The sequence below is a fragment of the Mustelus asterias genome, chromosome 1 (assembly GCF_964213995.1).
Source record: "Mustelus asterias chromosome 1, sMusAst1.hap1.1, whole genome shotgun sequence".
NCBI classification, from domain to species: Eukaryota; Metazoa; Chordata; class Chondrichthyes; order Carcharhiniformes; family Triakidae; genus Mustelus; species Mustelus asterias.
Window position 1 is genome coordinate 56218018 of NC_135801.1, and position 22609 is coordinate 56240626.

General features: G+C 40.8%; 1 protein-coding gene across 1 annotated transcript in view; it reads right to left on the minus strand.

The window, feature by feature from the left end:
* lrba (LPS-responsive vesicle trafficking, beach and anchor containing) overlaps nucleotides 1-22609 on the minus strand; it is a 901160-nt gene that overhangs the window by 56577 nt on the left and 821974 nt on the right. Inside the window, exons 48-51 of the mRNA XM_078212471.1 lie at nucleotides 19730-19819; nucleotides 17076-17253; nucleotides 16388-16450; nucleotides 15632-15787 (exon numbers count right to left, since the gene is read on the minus strand). Of these exons, the coding sequence (XP_078068597.1) occupies nucleotides 15632-15787; nucleotides 16388-16450; nucleotides 17076-17253; nucleotides 19730-19819 (487 nt within the window). The remainder of the gene's footprint in view (nucleotides 1-15631; nucleotides 15788-16387; nucleotides 16451-17075; nucleotides 17254-19729; nucleotides 19820-22609) is intronic.

A 22609-nucleotide genomic window follows, 5' to 3' on the forward strand; every position in this document is an offset into this window, starting at 1 on the left:
TTGACATTATGGGAGAGATCATTGTTGTCGCGCCATTGCACCAGATTCTCTATCTCTTTTCTGTACTCCGTCTCATCATCATTTGAGATCCGACCCACTACGGTGGTGTCATCAGCAAACTTGAAAATCGAGTTGGAGGGGAATTTGGCCACACAGTCATAGGTGTATAAGGAGTATAGTAAGGGGTTGAAAACACAACCTTGTGGGACACTGGTGTTGAGGATGATCATGGAGGTGTTGTTGTTGCCCATCCTTGCAATCTGTGGGTTAGGAAGTCTAGGATCCTGTCGCAGAGGGAGGAACCAAGCCCCAGACCATGGAGTTTGGAGATAAGTTTTGTAGGAATAATGGGTGTTGAAGGTTGAGCTGTAGTCAATAAATAGGAGCCTGACATAGAACATAGAAAAACTACAGCACAAACAGGCCCTTCGGCCCACAAGTTGCGCCGGCCATGTCCCTACCTACCTAGGCCTATATATAGGCTTACCTATAACCCTCAATCCTATTACGTCCCATGTACTCATCCAGAAGTCTCTTAAAAGACCCTATCGAGTTTGCCTCCACCACCATTGACGGCAGCCAATTCCACTCACCCACCACCCTCTGAGTGAAAAACTTACCCCTGACATCTCCTCTGTACCTACTCCCCAGCACCTTAAACCTGTGTCCTCTCGTAGCAGCCATTTCAGCCCTGGGAAAAAGCCTCTGAGAATCCACCCGATCTATACCTCTCAACATCTTGTACACCTCTATCAGGTCACCTCTCATCCTTCGTCTCTCCAAGGAGAAAAGACAGAGCTCCCTCAACCTATCCTCATAAGGCATGCCACCCAATCCAGGCAACATCCTTGTAAATCTTCTCTGCACCCTTTCAATACTTTCTACATCCTTCCTGTAATGAGTCGACCAAAACTGAGCACAATACATAGGTGACTTTGTATTCCAGGTGTTCCAGGGTTAAGTGTAGGGCCAGGCATCTGCTGTGGACCTGTTGTGGCGATAGGCGAACTGTAGTGGATCCAGGCAATCTGAGAGGCTGGAATTGATCCGTGCAAAGATTAATCTTTCGAAGCACTTTGTAATGATAGACGTCAGAGACACCAGACAATAGTCATTAAGGCACACTGCTTGGCTTCATTGGTGCAGGGATAATGGTCATTTTCTTGAAGCAGATAGGGACCTCAAATTGGTGTAAAGAGAGGTTGAAGATGTCTGCGATTACCCCTGCCAGCTGGTCTGCGCAGAATCTGAGTGCTCGTCCAAGTACCCCACCCGGACCAGTAGCTTTCCGTGGGTTGACTTTCGAGAAAACTGATCTGACGTCTGCAATGGTAACCTTGGATACTGGTTCGGCCAAGTCTTCCCGGATGGTGGGCGTGATCTCACTGACCTCTTGCTCAAAACGTGCATAGAATGCATTGATCCCATTGTGGGGTGGGGGGCTTCCTTCATCGTGTAGCCTGTTATGTCTTGCAGACCTTGCCATAGTCAATGGGAGTCTGTGTGGCTAGGCTGGGACTCCAGCTTGGTCCGGTACTGTCTTTTGGCATCTTTGATGTAACTCCGTAGATCATATCTGGCTTTCTTGTATAGGTCAGGGTCACCTGACTTGAATGCCTCAGACCAGTCATGAAATTCTCTCTACTATGGCTGAGTGCAGTTCCAACAACACTTAAGCAGCTCAACACCATCCAGTATGAAGCAGCTCACTCGATCTGCACCCATCTACCACCACTGATGCACAGTTTGCACTATCCACAAAATACAATGCAGCAACTCGCCAAGCCTCCTTTCCAAACACTTTCCAAACTGAACCTCTATCACCAGACACATGGGAACACTACCAGCACCACCACATGCAAATTCTCCTCCAGTCATCAGCCCATATTGGAACCATATCACCATTCCTTCATTGTCACTACGTCAAAACCCAGGAATTCCCTTTCTAACAGCACTTTTGCTGTACCTACACCATATGGTCTGCTGCGATTCATGAAGGCAGCTTCCCATCACCTCTAATACCATTTGCAATAGAGGATGGGCAACAAAAGCTGGCTTTGCCAGGTGATGTTCATATTGTATGAAGGAATGAAAAAAGAAATCACCTTCTCAGGGCAATGCTCGCCTTGCCCTGAGAAGTTGGTCTCGCTAGCAACATCCATATCGCAAGAATGAAAGCAGAAGTTTCCCTTACTAGTTTTCCACTAATCTTCATTGTTTCATCATCCTAAGCCTCAAACACACTCTTGTCAACCTCTCCTTTCAGCTGATTGGTTATAAAATCATTTTCCCCGTCTTTTAAAAATAGATCTTTCACAGCTTGGTAATGGATAACTCAACTTCACAATGATTACAATGCATAAAATGGCCATCTAGCTCAGGGAGTCCATGCTCGCTTTCTATAAGACCAACTCAGCTCAATCTATTTGCATGCCCTTTCCCTATAGCCCTGAAATTTTTATCTTTAGGAGCTGATTGCATTCCCTTCTCAAAGCCATGAATGAATCTGCCTCCCTCAAAGTCTCAAGCAGTGCAGTCCAGATCCTACCTACTTGTTGCATAAAAAATGCTTCCTCATGTTATCTTCGGTTTTTTTGCCAATCACTTTAAATCTGTCACCTCTGGGTCTCTACCCTCCCTCATCAGGAACAGTTTCTCTCCAACAACCCCTCAGATTTTGAACAATTTGATCAAATCTCAAAGAACAAAGACAGTATAACACAGGAACAGGCCCTTCGGCCCACCAAGCTTGCACCGATACATGACATCTTTCTAACTTAAAGTCCTTTTGCCTCTACACAGTCCATATCCCTCTGTTTTCTGCCTTTTCCTGTATTTGTCAAGCTGCCTCTTAAATGTTGTTATTGCATCTGCTTCTACCACCTCCTCTGGCAGCACATTTCAGGCACTTACCACCCTCTAAATACATTTTGCCTCTCATCTCCTTTAAACTTTCCCCCTTTTACTTTAAACCTATGTCCCCTAGTAATTGACATTTCTACCCTGGGAAAAAGACTGATTATTCATCCTATCCATGCCTCACATAATTTTGTAAACTTCTATCAGATCGTCCCTCAGCCTCTGAATTCAAGTGAAAACAAACCAAGTTTGTCCAATCTCCTCCTCATAGCTAATACCCTCCAAAACCAGGCAACATCCTGGTAAACATTTTCTGTACCCTCTTCAACGTCTCCACATTCTTCTGGTAGTGTGGTGACCAGAACTGTATGCCTAACTAAAGTTCAATACAGCTGCAACATGACTTGCCAATTTTTATACTCTATGCCCCGACCAATGAAGGCAAGCATGCCATATGACTTCTTGATCACATTATCCACTTGTGTTGCCATGTTCAGAGAACCATGTGCCTGTATGCCTAGGTCCCACTGTATGTTAATGCTTCTAAGGATTCTGCCATTTACTGTATATTTTCCTCCTGCATTAGATCTTCCAAAATGCATTACCTCACATTTGTATGGATTAAATTCTATCGGCCATTTCTCTGCCTAAGTGTCCAGGCTATATCCTCTGCCAATCCTCCTCACTATCTGCAGCTCCCTCAATTTTTGTGCTAGCTGCAAACTTACTAATCAGACCACCTACATTCTCCTCCACATCATTTATATATATTACAAACAACAGGGGTCCCAGCACTGATCCACATGAACACCACTGGTCACGGATCTCCAGTCAGGAAAACACCCTTCCACTGTTACTCTCTGTCTTCTATGACCAAGCCAGTTCTGTATCCATCTTACCAGCTCACCGCGGATCCCATGTGATTTCACCTTCTATATCAGCCTGCTATGAGGGACCTTGGCAAAGGCCTTGCTAAAGTCCATGTACTCACCATCCACTGCCCTGCCCTCATCAATCATCTTTGTCAGTTTCTCAAAAAACTCAAATCAGGTTTGTGAGACATGACCTCTCCCTGCACAAAGCCATGCTGCCTATTGCTAATAAGTCCATATCTTCCCAAATATGAATAAATCCTGTCTCTAAGAATCCTCTCCAATAATATTCCTACCACTGATGTAAGATTCATCGGCCTGTAATTTTTCAGATTATTCCTGTTACCCTTCTTAAACAAAGAAACAACATTGGCTACTCTCCAGTCCTCTGGCACCTCTCCTGTGACTAAAGAGGATACAAAGATTTCATACAAGGCCCCAGCAATTTCGTCCCTCGCCTCCCTCAGTATTCTGGGATAGATCCCATCAGGTCCCGGGGATTTGTCTACCTTAATGCTTTTCTCAATCTTTCTTCTTAAAGAACCTCAGCTTCTCCAATGTATTTACTTAACTGAAGTCCCTCATCCCTAGAACCATTTTCACAAATATTTGCTGCACTCTCCGTAAAGCCTTCACATCCTTCATAAAGTGGTTTCCAGAATTGAACACTCCAGGTCACGCTGAACCAGTGTTTCTTAAAGGTCCACCATAACGTCTTTGCTTTTGTGCTCTGTGAAATTATAAGGTTCAGATTCCCATTTGCCTTTTTAATCACGTTCTTAACCTGCCCTGCCTCCTTCAGCAATTGATGATCATTTACCCGCACCAAAACCTCTGTTCCTCAATCCCCTTTAAAATTGTACCCATTATCTTATGTTGCCTTGCCTCCGTTTTCCTACTCAAATATATGATTTCACACTTCTTTGCATCAAATTGCATCTGGCATTACCTGCCCATTCCACCATCCAGTCTATATTCCTTTGAAGTCTGTCTATTCTCCTCACAGTTCACAATATTTTGAAGTCTTGTGTCATCCTTTGTGCTCTGTACACCCAAATCTAAATCATTAATCATACCAAGAAAAGCAGGGGCCCTAGTACTGAACGAATCTTTCTTCGGTCCAAATAAAAACAACCATTCACCGTTACTCTGTTTCCTGTCACTCGGACAACCTTGCATCTCTGTTGCCATTGTCCTTTTTAATTCCATGAGCTTTGATTTTGCTGACAGGCCTATTTATTATGTGGCACCTTATCAAATAACTTTGGAAGCCCAGGTACACCAGATCACCACATTACTTTCTTCAACCCTCTCAGTTACCTCATCAAAAATTTCAATCCAGTTTGTTGGACACAATTTGTCTCATCAAATCCACGCTAGCTATCTTTGTTAATTTTGTCCTGGATCATTGGTTCTAAAAGCTTTCCCACCGCCGAGGTAAAACTGACTCATCTGTAATTGCTGGGTTTATCCTTGAACCCTTTTTTGAACAGGAGTGTGACATTTGCAATTCTTCAGCTTCTGGCACCACGTATGTTTATCAAAGGATAGCTGGAAGATTATGGCCAGTGCCTCCACAATTTCCATTCTTAATTCTCTCAGTATCATTGGATGCATTTCATCTGGTTGTGGTGACTCACCAACTTTAAGTACACCCAACCACTTCAGTACCTCCACTTTATCAATATTTAGCCCAATCATTACATCAACTACTTCCTCATTCACAATGATTTTGGCAGCATTTTCCTTGGTAAAGACAGATGCAAAGTACCATTTAGTACTGTCCATGAGTGTATCAGCAAGTCCAAAACCACCAACATTTCAAATGGTATTTTCACAAGATGAGAATTCAAATAATGAGATTAGCAGTTGTACACAGACCAAAAGAAATACATTGTCCTGCTAAAAGGATACACTTTGGGGTAGGCGTTTGCACTATCTAGGGAAGACATACATTGGTTAATGCTAGAACTAACAGACAGACAGCCAAATATACAGAGGGAATCTTCAAAGGAAAACAATGATATAATTGGCAACATTTTTGTGGAAGCAGGAGGCAGTATCCATCTGGCAGCCTGAGGAGCTGAGTCCACCTAGCAGCCTGTGTTAGGGACCAGACCAGTAACTAACTCCAAGGTAAAATATGCAGTTAGACTACACCCTAACTTTTGCATTTGATTTTGGCATTGGCGTGAGCATAAAGTGTCTTGCTCCGGGTATGATGCAATTGACCCACTATGAAGCTTATATCAAAAAACCTTTATTTAAGAACACAGAACATAACAAAAAGAATTAGCAAAACTTACTAATTAGAATACTTAAAACATGACAACGTATAATTATTAACAGCTAGCTATCTCCACTGTTCCAATTTAGCAGTATCCCCACAACATAATTCCCTTCTTTAGAACCAGTTAGCACAGAAAGAAAATATGCTCATGTGGGAACTAGATTTCCAGCCTTTCAACACCTCTGGATATATTTCCAGACAGCAGTTTCCAGAGAAGGACATATCCTCAAACTGCAGAACTTCAAAGAAATAAACCTATTCTCTGTTAGCTCCCAGTCTCCAGACTTCAGAGACAGAAAGGGATACCTCTCTCTGCAGCTTCCAAAGCAGCAACTTCTCAGAGAAAGAGTCTTGTTTCCTGGCAGATTCCAGTCTCCAACTTCAGGGAGGGGAAAAGAGAGACACTGCTCTCTAACGCCTCAAAGCAGCATCTGACTTGATTCTTCTGTGTAAGCCTAGCTCCACCCAGTCATATCACCTGACCTGTGAATCAACCTAATCAAGTCCTACTCAAAACCCCAGGGTTTAGTCCAGATGAAAACAAACATTCCAACAATTAGGAGCAACCACGCTGCTACAGTAACAATACAGAGCTGCTGATTTGGACAAAATGGTATTGGTAATTTTTAAGAATCTGCTAAAATAGATCCTGCACAAGGAACATGACAAATACATTTCTTAAAAGTACAGCATCATCACACCTGTAAGTAGGTTCTAGTTAGCAGACCAGAAGCAAGAGTGCAGAATACCTAAGCTGGCCTTTACTTATAGATCTATCGGTTTAGATGTTGTTTGGGAAGAGGGCAGTCCTGAAAGTGTTCAGATCTTGTAAGTGTACTTTTGGATCAAAAGGGGTAATTCCTACTTAAACTGTATGGGTGTGTTTAGTAGTCTCTCATACATAACTGTTTTAGATCCTTACAGTCCTGTTCATGTATGTATCTTTTCTTTATTGTAATAAATAGTCTTTAATAAGTACAATACTACAACTATTAGACTATGATTGGGCTGGTTATTATTTTCACTGGGTATCGCAGGTGGCCCCTTACACCATTTCTGTAGACAAAAGCATACACCACCACGAACTGGTGTTTCCAAGTTGGGACACCCTTTCAGATATCAGGCAGGGTTCATGACAGTGCCTCAGCTGTGCCTTCCACCTCCATGAGTAGATCCCCATTTTGGTCCCTAATTAGCCTTAACCTTTACTATTAACATGCCTATAGAAGACTGTTGGTTTCCCTTTTACAATGGTTGCTAGTCTCTTCGTCTCCCTTATTTCCTTCCTTACTTCCCCTGTTAAGCTTTTTTACATTCAGCCTGGTTCTCACTCATATCATCAAGTTGTCACTGTCAAATGGAACCTTTTTCAACTTCTTCTTACTCTCCGTTATAATGCAAGTAGCTATTTGAGCTTGGAGTTTACAATCTGGTTTACTATGTTTTATGTGTTTATATACACGAACTGTTAAGTTAATTTAGAGCTTATTGCATTCTGTCTTAGTCCAACCCTACTCAATACCTTAATATTTCTTCTCTTTGTGCGATCTATCTGTCCTAGATAACAAAGACACCCATGTCAGACTCTGATTTATCGACTATAGCTCAGCCTTTAACACCATTATTCCTACGAAATTCATCTCCAAACTCTGTGGCTGGGGCCTCGGCTCCTCCCTTTGCGACTGGATCCTGAACTTCCTAACCCACAGACCGCAAACGCTAAGGATAAGCCCCAATCTCCTCGACGATCATCCTCAATACCGGTGCCCCACAAGGCTGTGTCCTCAGCCCCTTACTATATTCCTTATACACCAATGACTGTGTGGCCAAATCCCCTCCAACTCAATTTTCAAGTTTGCTGATGACATCACCGTAGTGGGTCGGATTTCAAACAATGACGAGACAGAGTACAGGAAAGAGATAGAGAATCTGGTGAACTGGTGCGACGACAATAATCTCTCCCTCAATGTCAACAAAATGAAGGAGATAGTTATCAATTTCAGGAAATGTAGTAGAGGGCATGCCCGTCTACATCAATGGGGATGAAGTAGAAATGGTCGAGAGCTTCAAGTTTTTAGGTGTGCAGATCACCAACAACCTGTCCTGGTCCCTCCATGCCGACACTACAGTTAAGAAAGCCCACCATCGCCTCTACTTTCTCAGAAGACTAAGGAAATTTGGTTTGCCTGTTACGACTCTCACCAACCTTTACAGATGCACCATAGAAAACATTCTTACTGGCTGTATCACAGCTTGGTATGGCTCCTGCTCTGTCCAAGACCACAAGAAACTACAAAGGGTTGTGAACGAAGCCCAATCCATCACTCAAACCAGCCTCCCATCCATTGTCTACACTTCCTGCCGCTTTGGAAAAGCAGCCAGCATAATTAAGGACCCCATGACCCTGGACATTCTCTCTTCCACCTTCTTCCATCGGGAAGATATGAAAGGCTGAGGATACGTACCAACCGACTCAAGAACAGCTTCTTCCCTGCCGCCATCAGACTTTTTAATGGACCTACCTCGCATTAGTTGATCTTTCTCTACACCCCTAGCTATGACTGTAACACTACATTCAGGTTTTGTCTGTATAGCACGCAAGAAACAATACTTTTCACTGTATACTAATACATGTGACACTAATAAATCAAATCAAACCTAATCCTTTCTAATGCTATATTTTCTATCCTTATACAGAGGGAATAGCCCCTATCCCCAAGCAGCCATCTGCTGGTTTTTCTAGGAGGCTGAAGATGGTGCATAAAGCCAACTGGCACAGGATGAGTGCATGTTGTTGGCCTTTTTGTTTAACCTAAGTCACCTCATGTACTGCACTGGATCAGGCATGTGCAGAGAAAAGGATTGCGGAGTCAATCCTGCTTAGGAGTGAAAGTAATAGGGCAATTGTTATGGGGGATTTTAACTTGACTAATATTGACTGGAATTGTTATAGCTCTAGCTCGTTAGAGGGGTCAGTTTTTGTTCAAAGCGTGCAGGAAGGTTTTTTGACTCAGTATGTAGACAGGCCAACTAGAGGTGAGGCTATATTGGATCTGGTGCTGGGAAATGAGCCAGACCAGGTGCTAGACTTGGAAGTTGGTGTGCATTTTGGTGATAGTGACCACAATTCGGTTACGTTCACCTTAGTGATGGAAAGGGATAGGCATGAACCTCGGGCCAGTGGTTTTAGCTGGGGGAAGGGTAATTATGAGGCTATTAGGAGAGAATTAGGAAACATAGGTTGGACTAGGAGATTACAGGGACTGGGAACGTCCGACATGTGGAGTTTTTTCAAGGAGCAGCTACTGCGAGTCTGTGATAGGTATGTCCCTGTCAGGCAAGGAGGAATTGGTAGGGCTAGGGAACCGTGGTGCACCAAAAAAGTTTCTTTGTTGGTTAAAAAGAAAAAGGAGGCTTATGTTCGGATGAGACGTGAGCACTCGGGTAGTGCACTAGAAAGCTTTAGATTGGCTAAGAGGGAGTTGAAGAGCGAGCTTAGAAGGGCTAAAAGGGGACATGAGAAGACTTTGGCGGATAGGGTTAAAGAGAATCCTAAGGCGTTCTATAGGTATGTCAAGAACAGAAGGTTGGTTAGGGCAAGTTTAGGGCCAGTTATAGATGGCAGAGGGAAGTTATGTGTGGAACCGGAGGAGATTGGTGAAGCATTGAACCAATATTTCTCTTCGGTGTTCACGCAAGGGGACATGAATATAGCTGAGGAGGACACTGGGTTGCAAGGGAGTAGAATAGACAGTATTACAGTTGATAAGGAGGATGTGCAGGATATTCTGGAGGGTCTGAAAATAGATAAATCCCCTGGTCCGGATGGGATTTATCCAAGGATTCTCTGGGAGGCAAGAGAAGTGATTGCAGAGCCTCTGGCTCTGATCTTCAGGTCGTCGTTGGCCTCTGGTATAGTACCAGAAGATTGGAGGTTAGCGAATGTTGTCCCATTGTTTAAGAAGGGGAACAGAGACTTCCCCGGGAATTATAGACCGGTGAGTCTCACTTCTGTTGTCGGCAAGATGTTGGAAAAAATTATAAGGGATAGGATTTATAGTTATTTGGAGAGTAATGAATTGATAGGTGATAGTCAGCATGGTTTTGTGGCAGGTAGGTCGTGCCTTACTAACCTTATTGAGTTTTTTGAGAAAGTGACCAAGGAGGTGGATGGGGGCAAGGCAGTGGACGTGGTATATATGGATTTTAGTAAGGCGTTTGATAAGGTTCACCATGGTAGGCTTCTGCAGAAAATGCAGATGTATGGGATTGGGGGTGATCTAGGAAATTGGATCAGGAATTGGCTAGCGGATAGGAAACAGAGGGTGGTGGTTGATAGTAAATATTCATCATGGAGTGCGGTTACAAGTGGTGTACCTCAGGGATCTGTTTTGGGGCCACTGCTGTTTGTAATATTTATTAATGATCTGGATGAGGGTATAGTTGGGTGGATTAGCAAATTTGCTGATGACACCAAAGTCGGTGGTGTGGTAGACAGTGAGGAAGGGTGTCGTAGTTTGCAGGAAGACTTAGACAGGTTGCAAAGTTGGGCCGAGAGGTGGCGGATGGAGTTTAATGCGGAGAAGTGTGAGGTAATTCACTTTGGTAGGAATAACAGATGTGTTGAGTATAGGGCTAACGGGAGGACTTTGAATAGTGTGGAGGAGCAGAGGGATCTAGGTGTATGTGTGCATAGATCCCTGAAAGTTGGGAATCAAGTAGATAAGGTTGTTAAGAAGGCATATGGTGTCTTGGCGTTTATTGGTAGGGGGATTGAATTTAGGAGTCGTAGCGTTATGTTGCAACTGTACACAACTCTGGTGCGGCCGCACTTGGAGTACTGTGTGCAGTTCTGGTCCCCACATTACAGGAAGGATGTGGAGGCTTTGGAGAGGGTGCAGAGGAGGTTTACCAGGATGTTGCCTGGTATGGAGGGGAGATCCTATGAGGAGAGGCTGAGGGATTTGGGATTGTTTTCGCTGGAAAGGCGGCGGCTAAGAGGGGATCTTATTGAAACATATAAGATGATTAGAGGTTTAGATAGGGTGGATAGTGATAGCCTTTTTCCTCTGATGGAGAAATCCAGCACGAGGGGGCATGGCTTTAAATTGAGGGGGGGTAGTTATAGAACCGATGTCAGGGGTAGGTTCTTTACCCAGAGGGTGGTGAGGGATTGGAATGCCCTGCCAGCATCAGTAGTAAATGCGCCTAGTTTGGGGGCGTTTAAGAGATCCGTAGATAGGTTCATGGATGAAAAGAAATTGGTTTAGGTTGGAGGGTCACAGTTTTTTTTTAACTGGTCGGTGCAACATCGTGGGCCGAAGGGCCTGTTCTGCGCTGTAATGTTCTATGTTCTATGTTCTATGTTCTATACTCTTCAAAGTCCTTGATGGGTAGCATCTTTCGTGGAGAGTTGCCCTCCTCTTTGTTGAGCTTTCCATAGAACCAAACAATCCCTACAGTGTGTCCCTGAATCCTCTGTTCCATTTCCTGGACATATTGCAGATCATGAGGCACTGTCGCCACACTCCCCAGATCCGAGATATTTCTCTGTCCTCTCTGACTGTAAACACCACCTCCTCAAAAATATAGCATTGTACTCGCACATAAACAGCCAAAAGCACCTCACCTGCAATTTGTTGGCCTTTATATGGGACTGGTGCAGGATCTAGCTTGTGGCTGAAACTTCACCTTTGCTGAATGATGTGCAAATTTGTTCAACGGATCAGTGTGGTCCAAATATGGAAAATGGTTGTTACATCAGCTGGTAGGCCTGTGCATTGTCATGACATCACCAGTTTTCCTGCTTCCAAGACCCATAGGGGACTCCTGTGCTATGGTCCTTTTCAAGATACATACTCCAATGGGGGCTACACTGCAAGTGGCTGGCAACGAAGCACACATTCTCAGGAGGAGACTGGCTTCCATAGTACTACCTCCAGTGATGCTACAGATCCAAATTTCATGCTCAAACTTTAACCAGTTTCTTTAGAAAGTACCTAAATGCAACTAATATTTTAAAGTTGTGGTCACAAAACAAGATGTGAAGAAAGAAAATTGAAGTCAGAGTTCTCCAAACAGCTGGTTCTTAACCTTAACGTCTTCAGCGCAGTGCAGGCATGTGTAGACTAGCATTGAATTCAGATTTCTTTAATTTTTAAAGTTTCTAGCTAATGCAAAATCATAATGTTGAATCTCTATTAAATATCTCCTCAATTTTTATGCTCTGAGGAGGACTATCCCAGTTTTTCTAGTCACTCCACATAGCTGAAGTTCCCACATCCCTCGTAGATCTGCATTCTCCAAATATACCTCAGACCAGTACCGGCATAATCCCTGACCAGTGCCCGGATCACTAATCTTGGTTTGGCAGCAGTTATGTTTACTTAAAAAAATAGTACTGTTCCCTGATTAGAGCATGACCACCTTCTGGTAAACCTGTGTGGTTGGTGATCAGGTGATGGCAATGTCACGATGAGCTGTGATTCAATTCATTTCCTGTGATTACTCTATTACAAAATAGCATTTTAAAGTGAATGTTTATCAGCTAATTCACACATTTGATTGGTCAAAAGCTTGGGTGTTGTTTTATTAAAATGGGTCTATTTTTTCCACTTGCTTTCCAACAGGTTATTAACATATTAGGTTTTCCCTGCAACTATTGATGAGATGATTAATAACACTAACTTTTAGACAAAGAGTTAAACCAAGTGAGATAAAAATCTTACTTGGGGAAAATAAATATACTTTGATAGTCTCCTGGGTACATCAGCTTCTGGATTACAACAAATATCTTGTTTATATTAATGAAACAATATTTCATTGTTGCATTCTGATTCTCAAACTCACCCAAATAAATGCTGTAAAGAGTACATGGCGTTAGAGATTAGATTGTTCTTCAATTCTTATCTGTTACGGAGACATTATAGCATCAAATTGGAGTCAAAGGCTATAAGGGGTAGACTAGAAAGTAGAGCTTCGGCCACAATCAGACATGATCTTATCAAATGGTGGAGGAGGCTCCACAGGCCAAATGGCCTACTCCTGCTCCTAGTTTGTATGTTTGTAAATTGACAAACATGCACAAACTGGGTACATCTCAGATATGTAGAGCCGCCAATATTAATACTTCAGCATCTTTTTGGCCCAGATTTTGCAGTCAGCAGTGAAGGATCAAAGTTTTCAAAATATTAAGACGAACAGGAGTTTGGACAGATTAGCCATGAGTTCACTGAATGGTGGAACAAACTTGATGGGCTAAATGGTCTATTCCTATTTCTATGTTTAAATAAGCAGGCATGTCCTAATAGCCAACCTTGAAGAAAACTGCTTACAAAGATTGGATGGACTCGATGGCTTTAATTTTCCCTATTGTGACATTAATTTAATTCTGGTATCATCTAAAAGAGATCTTCAGCACACAGGAACAGTATTCAGTCATTGAGTAGGTTAAATAATCAAGACGATTCAAGAATTCTCACAGAGCAAAACAGAAGGTAAAATTACAGATTATCATTCACTTTTTAATTTTACGGACAGTGAAATAAATATTGGAACATAAGATTCATTATGGCACAGAAAGAGGACATTCCGTCCATCAAGTTCATGTCAGAATTAAGATAGAAGCTGGAAAATCGAACAAAATTTAAACAAAATTAAAAACGCATGGATTTGCTGACTATGGAATGGAGGGAGACACTCATATAATGCATTTGGCTGACAACAATCTATCAATACCACTTTTAAAATTACTTTATTCACAGCCAGAGGGGTTGGTCAGCAGTAATTAAGGACTAGGTTATCCCTCAGGGGGCAGGAATCAGGAGTTGGGAATGTTTATGGGGCCCAAACCCATTGCTGGGTTTGAAACAATCACTCTTTAGGATTTTATTGGGGGGTTCCCCTTTAATTGGCATGGACAAAGGCCCCCGGTCCAATTAGGGTGGCATATAGTCTGTACTACAAGCTGGCCTTTGGCTGCAACCACACCCAAGCAGGTAAGGAGGGGCTGCTGGGGAGCTGGCTTACTCCCCTGCTACTGAGTGCCCATATCTAGGCAATTAAACTGACCACATCATGTTGGGAAACGAGCGCGACTGGAAAACCCAATTTAGCCTCCTTTAAGTGCCTTTAAAAAGACTCTTCAATCTAATTGGCTGGTCGCCGGGGGAGGTATCCCTGATGATCTCGAACCCACTTTAGTAAAAATGGGCAGCGCCAGGAGCAGAGGTAGGAAATCAGCAAGTTGACCAGTGCTAGTAATTTTGGACCCCATTCACCTCTGTTCCTGATCTTGGCAGAGCCCACAATTATAGCTCCATGGCTTAGTATGCTGTTAAAAACTCAGGTTCAATAAGGCTTAACTTTATACAGCGACAATAGTAAAAGATTGAAGTTCACATTAAATCATTGACTCAGTGCATCTATGAAGAGTGCACCCTCTGAAGCAGCAGGGCATTTCTGACAGCAACTTCTAGATTTCCACACTGAACTGCATGTTTGTGAATTTCAAAAGTTGATGTCAGTTTTACTGCTGATATTTTCAGTCATTATAACGGTAAACTCCAGGTTTCTATAATTCTACAGCCCCAATTTTTGAAGGGATGCTTTAACCTATTTAATCCAAGGAATTATCTGAGATTAGCAAAGGTCAACAGCCTATTCATTACATACTGAATGGACATTCAGACGCCTCCACAATATATACTGCACAACTAGAATTAAAAAGCAACCGTCAACATTTAAATTTGTCATTAAATTGAAGACAAATGCTATGGCTGGGAACATAACTGTAAAAAGGAACAACAAAATTCCTCAAACTAATTCATTAAAATATGCACCATCCTCAAGCCACAACACATGTATTTCATCATTTTAATATTGCCATCACTCTTTCCATCATCATGTCAAGACTCTTTCTAATCTGCAAGAAAATTATTAAAAATGCTACGAAGCAGGTTTGAAGACCCGCAATGAACCAGCAGTTAGGGCTTCTTGCTTTCCCCACACCATCTTGAAAAGGGCCTAGAAACCGTGACCACATTTCCATGTATCCATCTACCTTACAATCCACCGCACATTAACTTGAAAATGAAATGGTGCACATTTCTTTACAAGGTTTACCCTGCCTATATTATAAGTCTACGAGAGAAGGCTGCAACATTTAAACAAACGTATTGTGAAGGATTAAACCTTTCATAATAAAAGAATAATGCTAAAGTTTGGAAATAATAACCTTGACAACCAGAAACTTGCATTTCTAGCATCAGTCACTGAGTATTTAGTGCATTGGCACAGCTCAGATAATGGTTTTGGAAGTGCAACATTTCAAATGAACTCAAATGACAAGCAGATTAAAACAATAATTGTTAAAATTTTATATACAATATTTTTAATGTAGATTCTAGACAATTAATTTTTGAATCAATACAATGGGCTATTAGAAGGGGTTAAATTGGGAAAAGACACACTGGTTTTCTTTGAAAGGGAAAAAGAACAGATGGTGTTATACAAAAAAAGAAAAAAAAGCTCCTGACCCTGACCCTGACCTCTGTGATTACCCTTAGCCCATGTCTGGATCAGTGAATGTGTAGAGGAAAATGGCAATTACCTGTGTCGGTGGAGTAGACACGGAAACTCTTATCCCAGAAGCCACAGACCAGGATGAAGCGGTTATCGGCAGTGATCACGAAGCACTGGGAATTGACCTGAATGCTTTGATCCAAGAGGTCAGTAATTTGCCTTCTGTGCATTCCAGTGTTATTAGCTAAAAGCAAAAAACAAAGCAGCATTAGTATTCTAACAGCAGCAAGAGAAATATACTGTATACCTTGCGTTTGGAAATGTAATATTACTGTAATTTAGGCTTCTGAACAGCAGGATCATAAAACCAAGATCTGATCTTCTTAATGATGAAATCTTGGCTTCAGTTCAATATTTTTCACCACCCAATGCAATAAAGAATTCTGCTGTTATTATGAAAATTTCCTCTGCAATGCAGCCAACACATTACGAGGGCACCAATTTATCATAACCCAGCTCATTCACACTCATCAACAAGTCTGAGTGATGAAAAGATCCAATATTATCCTGACAGTACTTCATGCACACTTTCAATCGCACATTATTACAGCATCCATATTAATTTTCACTGACACTGGTTCTATCCCTGTACAAATTAGGCAAACCAACGAGGGAGAGTTGATGAAATACCAGTGAATCCACAGCTCATTGCATTCCAATTTGCATGCAAATGGTTTATCAAGAAAATTCCATTCCCAACCACCATGAGTGAAAAACAACAGTAATCTTCACTTCAGCCCAGTATGCAGGATGTAATGAATCGCAGAAAGGAAAGCTGACACACCTATCAGAGGATCGATTTCAACTGGCAGCTGGTATGGCTGTTCCTGCATTGTCCCATGAAGGCCTAAAATTGTAGATAAATAAGTAAATTAGATGTTACACATGCCACAGTGTAAAAATAACAATTTTTACATTGCTCGCTATAAGCTTCAGGACTGATAGTCAGTGGATATATATTGGCTCTGGTAATTTTGGCATTTCAATCAATTTGGCAATTCATATTATGATGAAGATTCTGTTATTCAATCAAAGATATCAGATTGTATGTTTTCAAGGTATTCTTTTGAGCAGCTAAAATTCTTTGCATCTCTTGAGCCTGATAACATTTTCTTGTTCAGCTCAGCTTGCTTTTGAGAAACAAATCTCATCTAGTTCCCAGTGTTACTACCCATTGGTCCTTTGTTATCACCGTGAAGAACATATTAAAAATAAATGTTTATTGCTTCAAAAAATTAAACACGTAATTTATTCTAAAATAATCCCATTATATTTTTTTAAATCTGCATTATTCTGACCTTATCATTTCAGTCAAATGTTCAGACATTCAAATAGTGAACAACATTTTTCAGTCACTGATGTTAGAATGAATATACCTGTCTTTTGACACGTCAACATGCACAGAACAATAATTCCACACACAAAGACTGAATGATAAATCTAGGTATTGTCACTAACATCTCTATACTCACCGGTAACATTATGCCACTTGTTCACAGCAAACAGCCTGCTAGCAGTTACTGTAATAATGGCTGGTACAGCTAGGCCCAGCTGAGTGTTGGCAGCAACATGGGTGACTGGGGAGTTGGATGGGAACTTAAGTACCATGATGACATCTTGCTGCATCTGGTCTGTGAACATCAGAGGGGTCTGCAGGAGGAGATACTGTTCAGTGGCAAAATCCCAAATCAAATACAAATAAAAACAAAAAAGGTGTTGGGAAAGAGGAGAAAGCAAGAGAAGAAGAATTACAAATAGGAAGAAATAGGTTAGCAGCAGGAAACAGAGCAAAGGTGCATCTACAGCGAAAGGGGATACAAGTCTTACAAATCTTTTGCAATGAAGTTCTGAACATCATTAAATCATTAATTATTCTCATGAGAAAAAAGCTTTAATCATTTTATTAAAAAAACTTATTCAGAGCAGAGAACAGAGTTGCTTTCTTTAAAAAATATAAAGAAGCAGAAACATCAAACTTACAAAATTTTCAAGATAGAAGAAATGCTTACATATATTATAAACAATAAACTAACAAAGGTAAAAAGAAAAAGATTTGAGCTGTGGGAGAAAAAAATTGTATGCATTTCAGACAGAGAAGAAAATGAACATAAATTCAAGGGATCAGTGTAGATATACAGACTATGACTTAAGAGAAATAATAGAAATGCATAACAATACTTGCATTTATAATGTTGAATCATCTCAAAACATCCCACATTCAATTACAGTGACTTATGTAGGCAAATTACACAAATTTATTAAAAAAACTAAACTAGAAAACAGCCACTCTAAAGACATAAACAGAAAATTGGATTCAATTGGATGTCGTCCGAAGACAAAGTAAAGGAAGAATCATCACAACACATACTTGCATTATTAAAGCAGCAATTCGATTTTTGGAGCATAAAGGAAGGTGCAAAAATAATAAGGTGGATAATAAGCTTCAGTGACACCCTCTGTGAGAGTGGCTAAAAGCCAATCAATATTATGAGTTAATCCTCCCTAGACACTCATTCAATTAAAGGTGTCAGTAATGCCTCATCTGATGTAGCCTCAATTAAATCCAACTATCTGATTCACTGAAAGCACTGGGGGATAGGCCAACAGAAATCTCGGCAGACAAATATGCATTGTACGTTTGTCTACTAATTACCACACCTGGTATAAATTACCACTGATGCACTTTGCACAGCATGACACAACCTTATTTTCTAAAATCTGTGCCTCATTTTGAAAGCTAATTTCCTTGGTGAAACTAAATGAAATGTTATTAGGTGACTTAAACAATAAAAGGGAAACTATAATTTTGAAAAGAGGAAAGCACGCCATCTTTAGATATTTTGGTAAAATCATTTATCTCAACATATTTTGTTCTCTTTTCTCCACCATACTCACAGGCTAGATAGTTTTTGGTATCTTTCTGCTACTGTTTATTTTGCATTATTACATGTGAATGAGCAACCAAGAATGATTTGTGTTTTGAAACTTCTAACTAACCTCAGGCAACTTGAGTGACATTAGAAACTTGTTACACAGGGTCTTGGGAGTTGAGTCTGTATCCAACTACTTGCATGACACAGAGGGCTAATAAACAAATGCACTTTGCCATCTAGCCTTCCCTTTCATAAAAGGAATAAGACTGCTTAGGCAGGAATAATTAAGGATAAAACAGTTGATATTGTGATTCTTATGCAATCCATATTTCTAAATAAACAAAAACAAAATATATTTGGCATCATATCTTAGTGGATAAAAGCAAAAAGCCCCTTGTGTGCCAAATCTAAAAAAATAAGTGCTATACCATGTAAGAAGCAAATCTGATCTTTGTATCTAATTTTTGAATATACACTGCTTTCCACACTTCTCCCTGTACTCTTTCTCCTTTGAGGCTATTGTCTTACACTAGGATAAAAGCACCTTACTCGAGTGCCTGTTCTTTTGTGAGAATCTTAAGGAGAGTAAGGTAATATATGAAACCTTGAGGCCAGCACAATCAAGCTTTAGCCTATCCTTCCATAGCATTCCAGCAGGGGTCATTGGATAGTGACCAGTAGCCAATTTTCACCATCCCAACCAGAGGCCACTAAGGCCAACAACACTGATCCTGCTGTGCTTAACTAACATATGCAGAATAGTGATCAAAACTGGGATTTTCAGTGGACTCTAAATGACTTAGTGCTACACAATGCAGTATATTTATCCTCACAGATCAAGCATTAGGAGCAACAGCATACTACTTTTAAAATCATTTTACAATATTTTTCAGAAAATTCCAGAAGTGTTTGATGATTTCTAACATTCAAGAAGCTTAACTTTATTATTTGACATCTAAAATATCTAACATCTAAAATATCTAACACTTCAGTGACCATACATTGAAGGCCCTTTGCAAATACAGAAAAGGTTTCTGTCAACACACATCTAAGTGAATAAATGGTACAGCAACAGACCATGTCAGAGTTCTTGTTGGTTGATTGTGATAATTGCAAGTGCAAAACAGCACAAATGAGTTTAGCATGAAGATAGTTGTATATTTCTTCAGGGTACTCAATACCAACCACCACAGTTGGAAGCAGAACAAAGCTGCTACTGGGCATGCCTGGCTCTCAGGATGCAATATACTTACCACTTGCATGGCAGAGCTTCTGGGAGGATGCGGCTCTATTAAAAGTTGAGAAGGAGTTTGACCAAAGCTTCGGATCTGGGCTTCAACAGCCTGCAGGAAACATACAAGCACATGATAGAAGTACTGCTCACAGGCATTTGAAATGAAATGGTCACCTGAAAATGTCATGCAACACGTCTGGATTACATCATACTGAAAATCAAGCCCGTATGTTCACTCTGGTTGGGAGCTTGGCACTAACACCTAGGATTATCTCATCACTTAACTGTACATGTTATTTCCACGAAACACTCTTAAAACATTCTCATTCCCACTCCCCCACCCCCCATTTGATAAGAAACAGAAACTGGCAGTTACAGCCATAATTTTGACCGTGCCTTTGTTTTGTCTCTCAGAGAATACAGCCTCCTGGTTTTGCATTTCTCAGTAAATAAGAGCAGAACTAAGCTTAAACATATATTAGCATTTTCCGTGCCAGATGGCTGATTAAAAAATACAGTGAAATACAGAATAGTTTAGCAGTACTGACTTTCCTACTCGACCATCTGCACAAATAAACAAAAGTTTTCTTTATTCTGTTCAATTTCTGCATCTATTCATAATTCTCCAGTAGAACATAGTGTATTGTAAATATGATATTTATTACCCAAAGTTTTTAACTCCTTCAGTCCTGAAAGTCATTCAACATTTTTCAAACTGCACGTTTTTTCTGGCTGGCACAATTGTAGCTATTTTTATGTTATAGAAATGACATCAAGGAAATGTGTAGTGATCAAGAACAGAAAAAAATTACAATGCAGTATGTTTTTAATTTTGATCTAGAAATAAAGTGTTAAAGATTTTAGGATTCACCTTAAAACATACAGTCATTTTACCCATAGGAAACAAGTATATGCATCCCAAGATCTGCAAGTCACCTTAAATTGGTGTCCTCCGGTTCTTGAGGAAAGAACAAGTCCAGAATGCTAAGTGATCTTTCACATGCTCAATTTTTGTTTGATGAAAATAAAAACAAAAAGGCATGAAAAGTAAGAAATGTTACTCAACATTCAGGAGAAGGTACAACAACCAACTACTGGTAAACTGATGAAACAGAGATGAATCTTGAAAATAGACCGGAATTGATAGGGATAATGCATCATTGGGACCTCTAAAGTAAGGCAATGGCATTATTTTCTTTGGTATGAGATTCTACCATAAATTTGGACTCAACATTCATTTGATGTTAAGGCTATAATAATTATCAAATCAATTTCTCAAATGATCTGGGAATATTTGTTCATCAAAAAAATAGGCTGGATTGCACAGCCCCCTCTTGGGTATGTTTTCGACAGAGGAGCACATAAAGTACAAGGGATAGCAAATCCTTTCCGCTCAGCCCTGATCTGTCCCCATAGTGCAGTAGGTGAATGGTTCTAAAATTCACAGCCCACCCACGATTTTTAAATAAATAAACATCAATTGAATTTGTTAACAAACCAATTGACGAATGCAATATGCTGCCCACGCCATTGAATGGTTGGTGTGGGCAGGCTGCTTATTTAAAAACGCTTTTGTAAAATAGGGATGAAACAGGCATCACACCATTCAGGATATTGCCCATTGTGCATTGGGGAACTGCCCCCCCCCACCCCTAAGATGTTACCCCTGCTTTGTCCCTCCCTATCTAGTCTCCAAAATAGGCCTGTCCACTTTCACAGCCCACTTATTAAACTGAACAATCCCTCCCTGTCCCAGACAACCCCTACAAAGCTGAGTTGGAATACCTTGGTTGTCAACATACAGTCCCAGCAGCATCCATTATTAAGTTCTGGCACTGCTGGCCATTGAAGGGTGAAAGTTCCACTCTTGACTTGTTTAGCTCACCAACAGCTTGTTATGGCTGCTTTGTTTTGGTATATCAGTTGCCGGCCAACTTGAACAATACACCCTTACCCCATGAAATCCAGCCCCATGTGTCCAAAAAAGGACCAAAATACTTAATACTGCAATTAGAGAGAGAGAAAGGCAACTCGTTCAAAGAAGGCTCATCAGTAAAAGCCTTCTGCAAAATATGCTAATAAAGAATAAATTCCAGCGAAAGATCTGAGATATCTTTTATAAAATTATATGAGACTACAGATTTGCCACAGTGACTGTCAAGGAATCGGGAAGTTTAGAGATAGAAACCGATTGAAAGACTTGAAAACAAAATGAAGTATAACTCAGACATCCGAAGTATAACTCAGACATCAGAGGGACGTTTTTTACACAGAGGGTGGTGGGGGCCTGGAATGCGCTGCCAAGTAGGGTGGTGGAGGTAGGCACGCTGACATCGTTTAAGACTTACCTGGATAGTCACATGAGCAGCCTGGGAATGGAGGGATACAAACGATTGGTCTAGTTGGACCAAGGAGCGGCACAGGCTTGGAGGGCCGAAGGGCCTGTTTCCTGTGCTGTACTGTTCTTTGTTCTTTGTGTAGGTGCAAGGGAAAACCATCAAGTTTGCTAATAGTTTTAGATGCATATGTTATTTTGGTATTTGTACTTTAGTATTTAAAAGAAATTCGTTAATTCAAGAGTGCACGGATATTTATATTACGATGCAGCGGTATAGTCTTACACAAACATACATATAAACAAGAAGATAAGAAGCAGTCTCTTTTAACAATGGCAGCTAATAAAATATGAATACAGGACTGAGGCAAAAGAATTACCTTTCTTGGTACATTTGTCTATATATTTTTAAAAACTCGGCAACTGATGCAATTCCACAAATTAATTAAATTTCATCCTGTACCGATGACCTTAAGATGTTTGTTTCAGGAATACAGCCAGCTGGAGGCATATTTTTATATGAGTGCAACAAAGATAAAGATATCCCCTCCAGTCCTTGTTCTC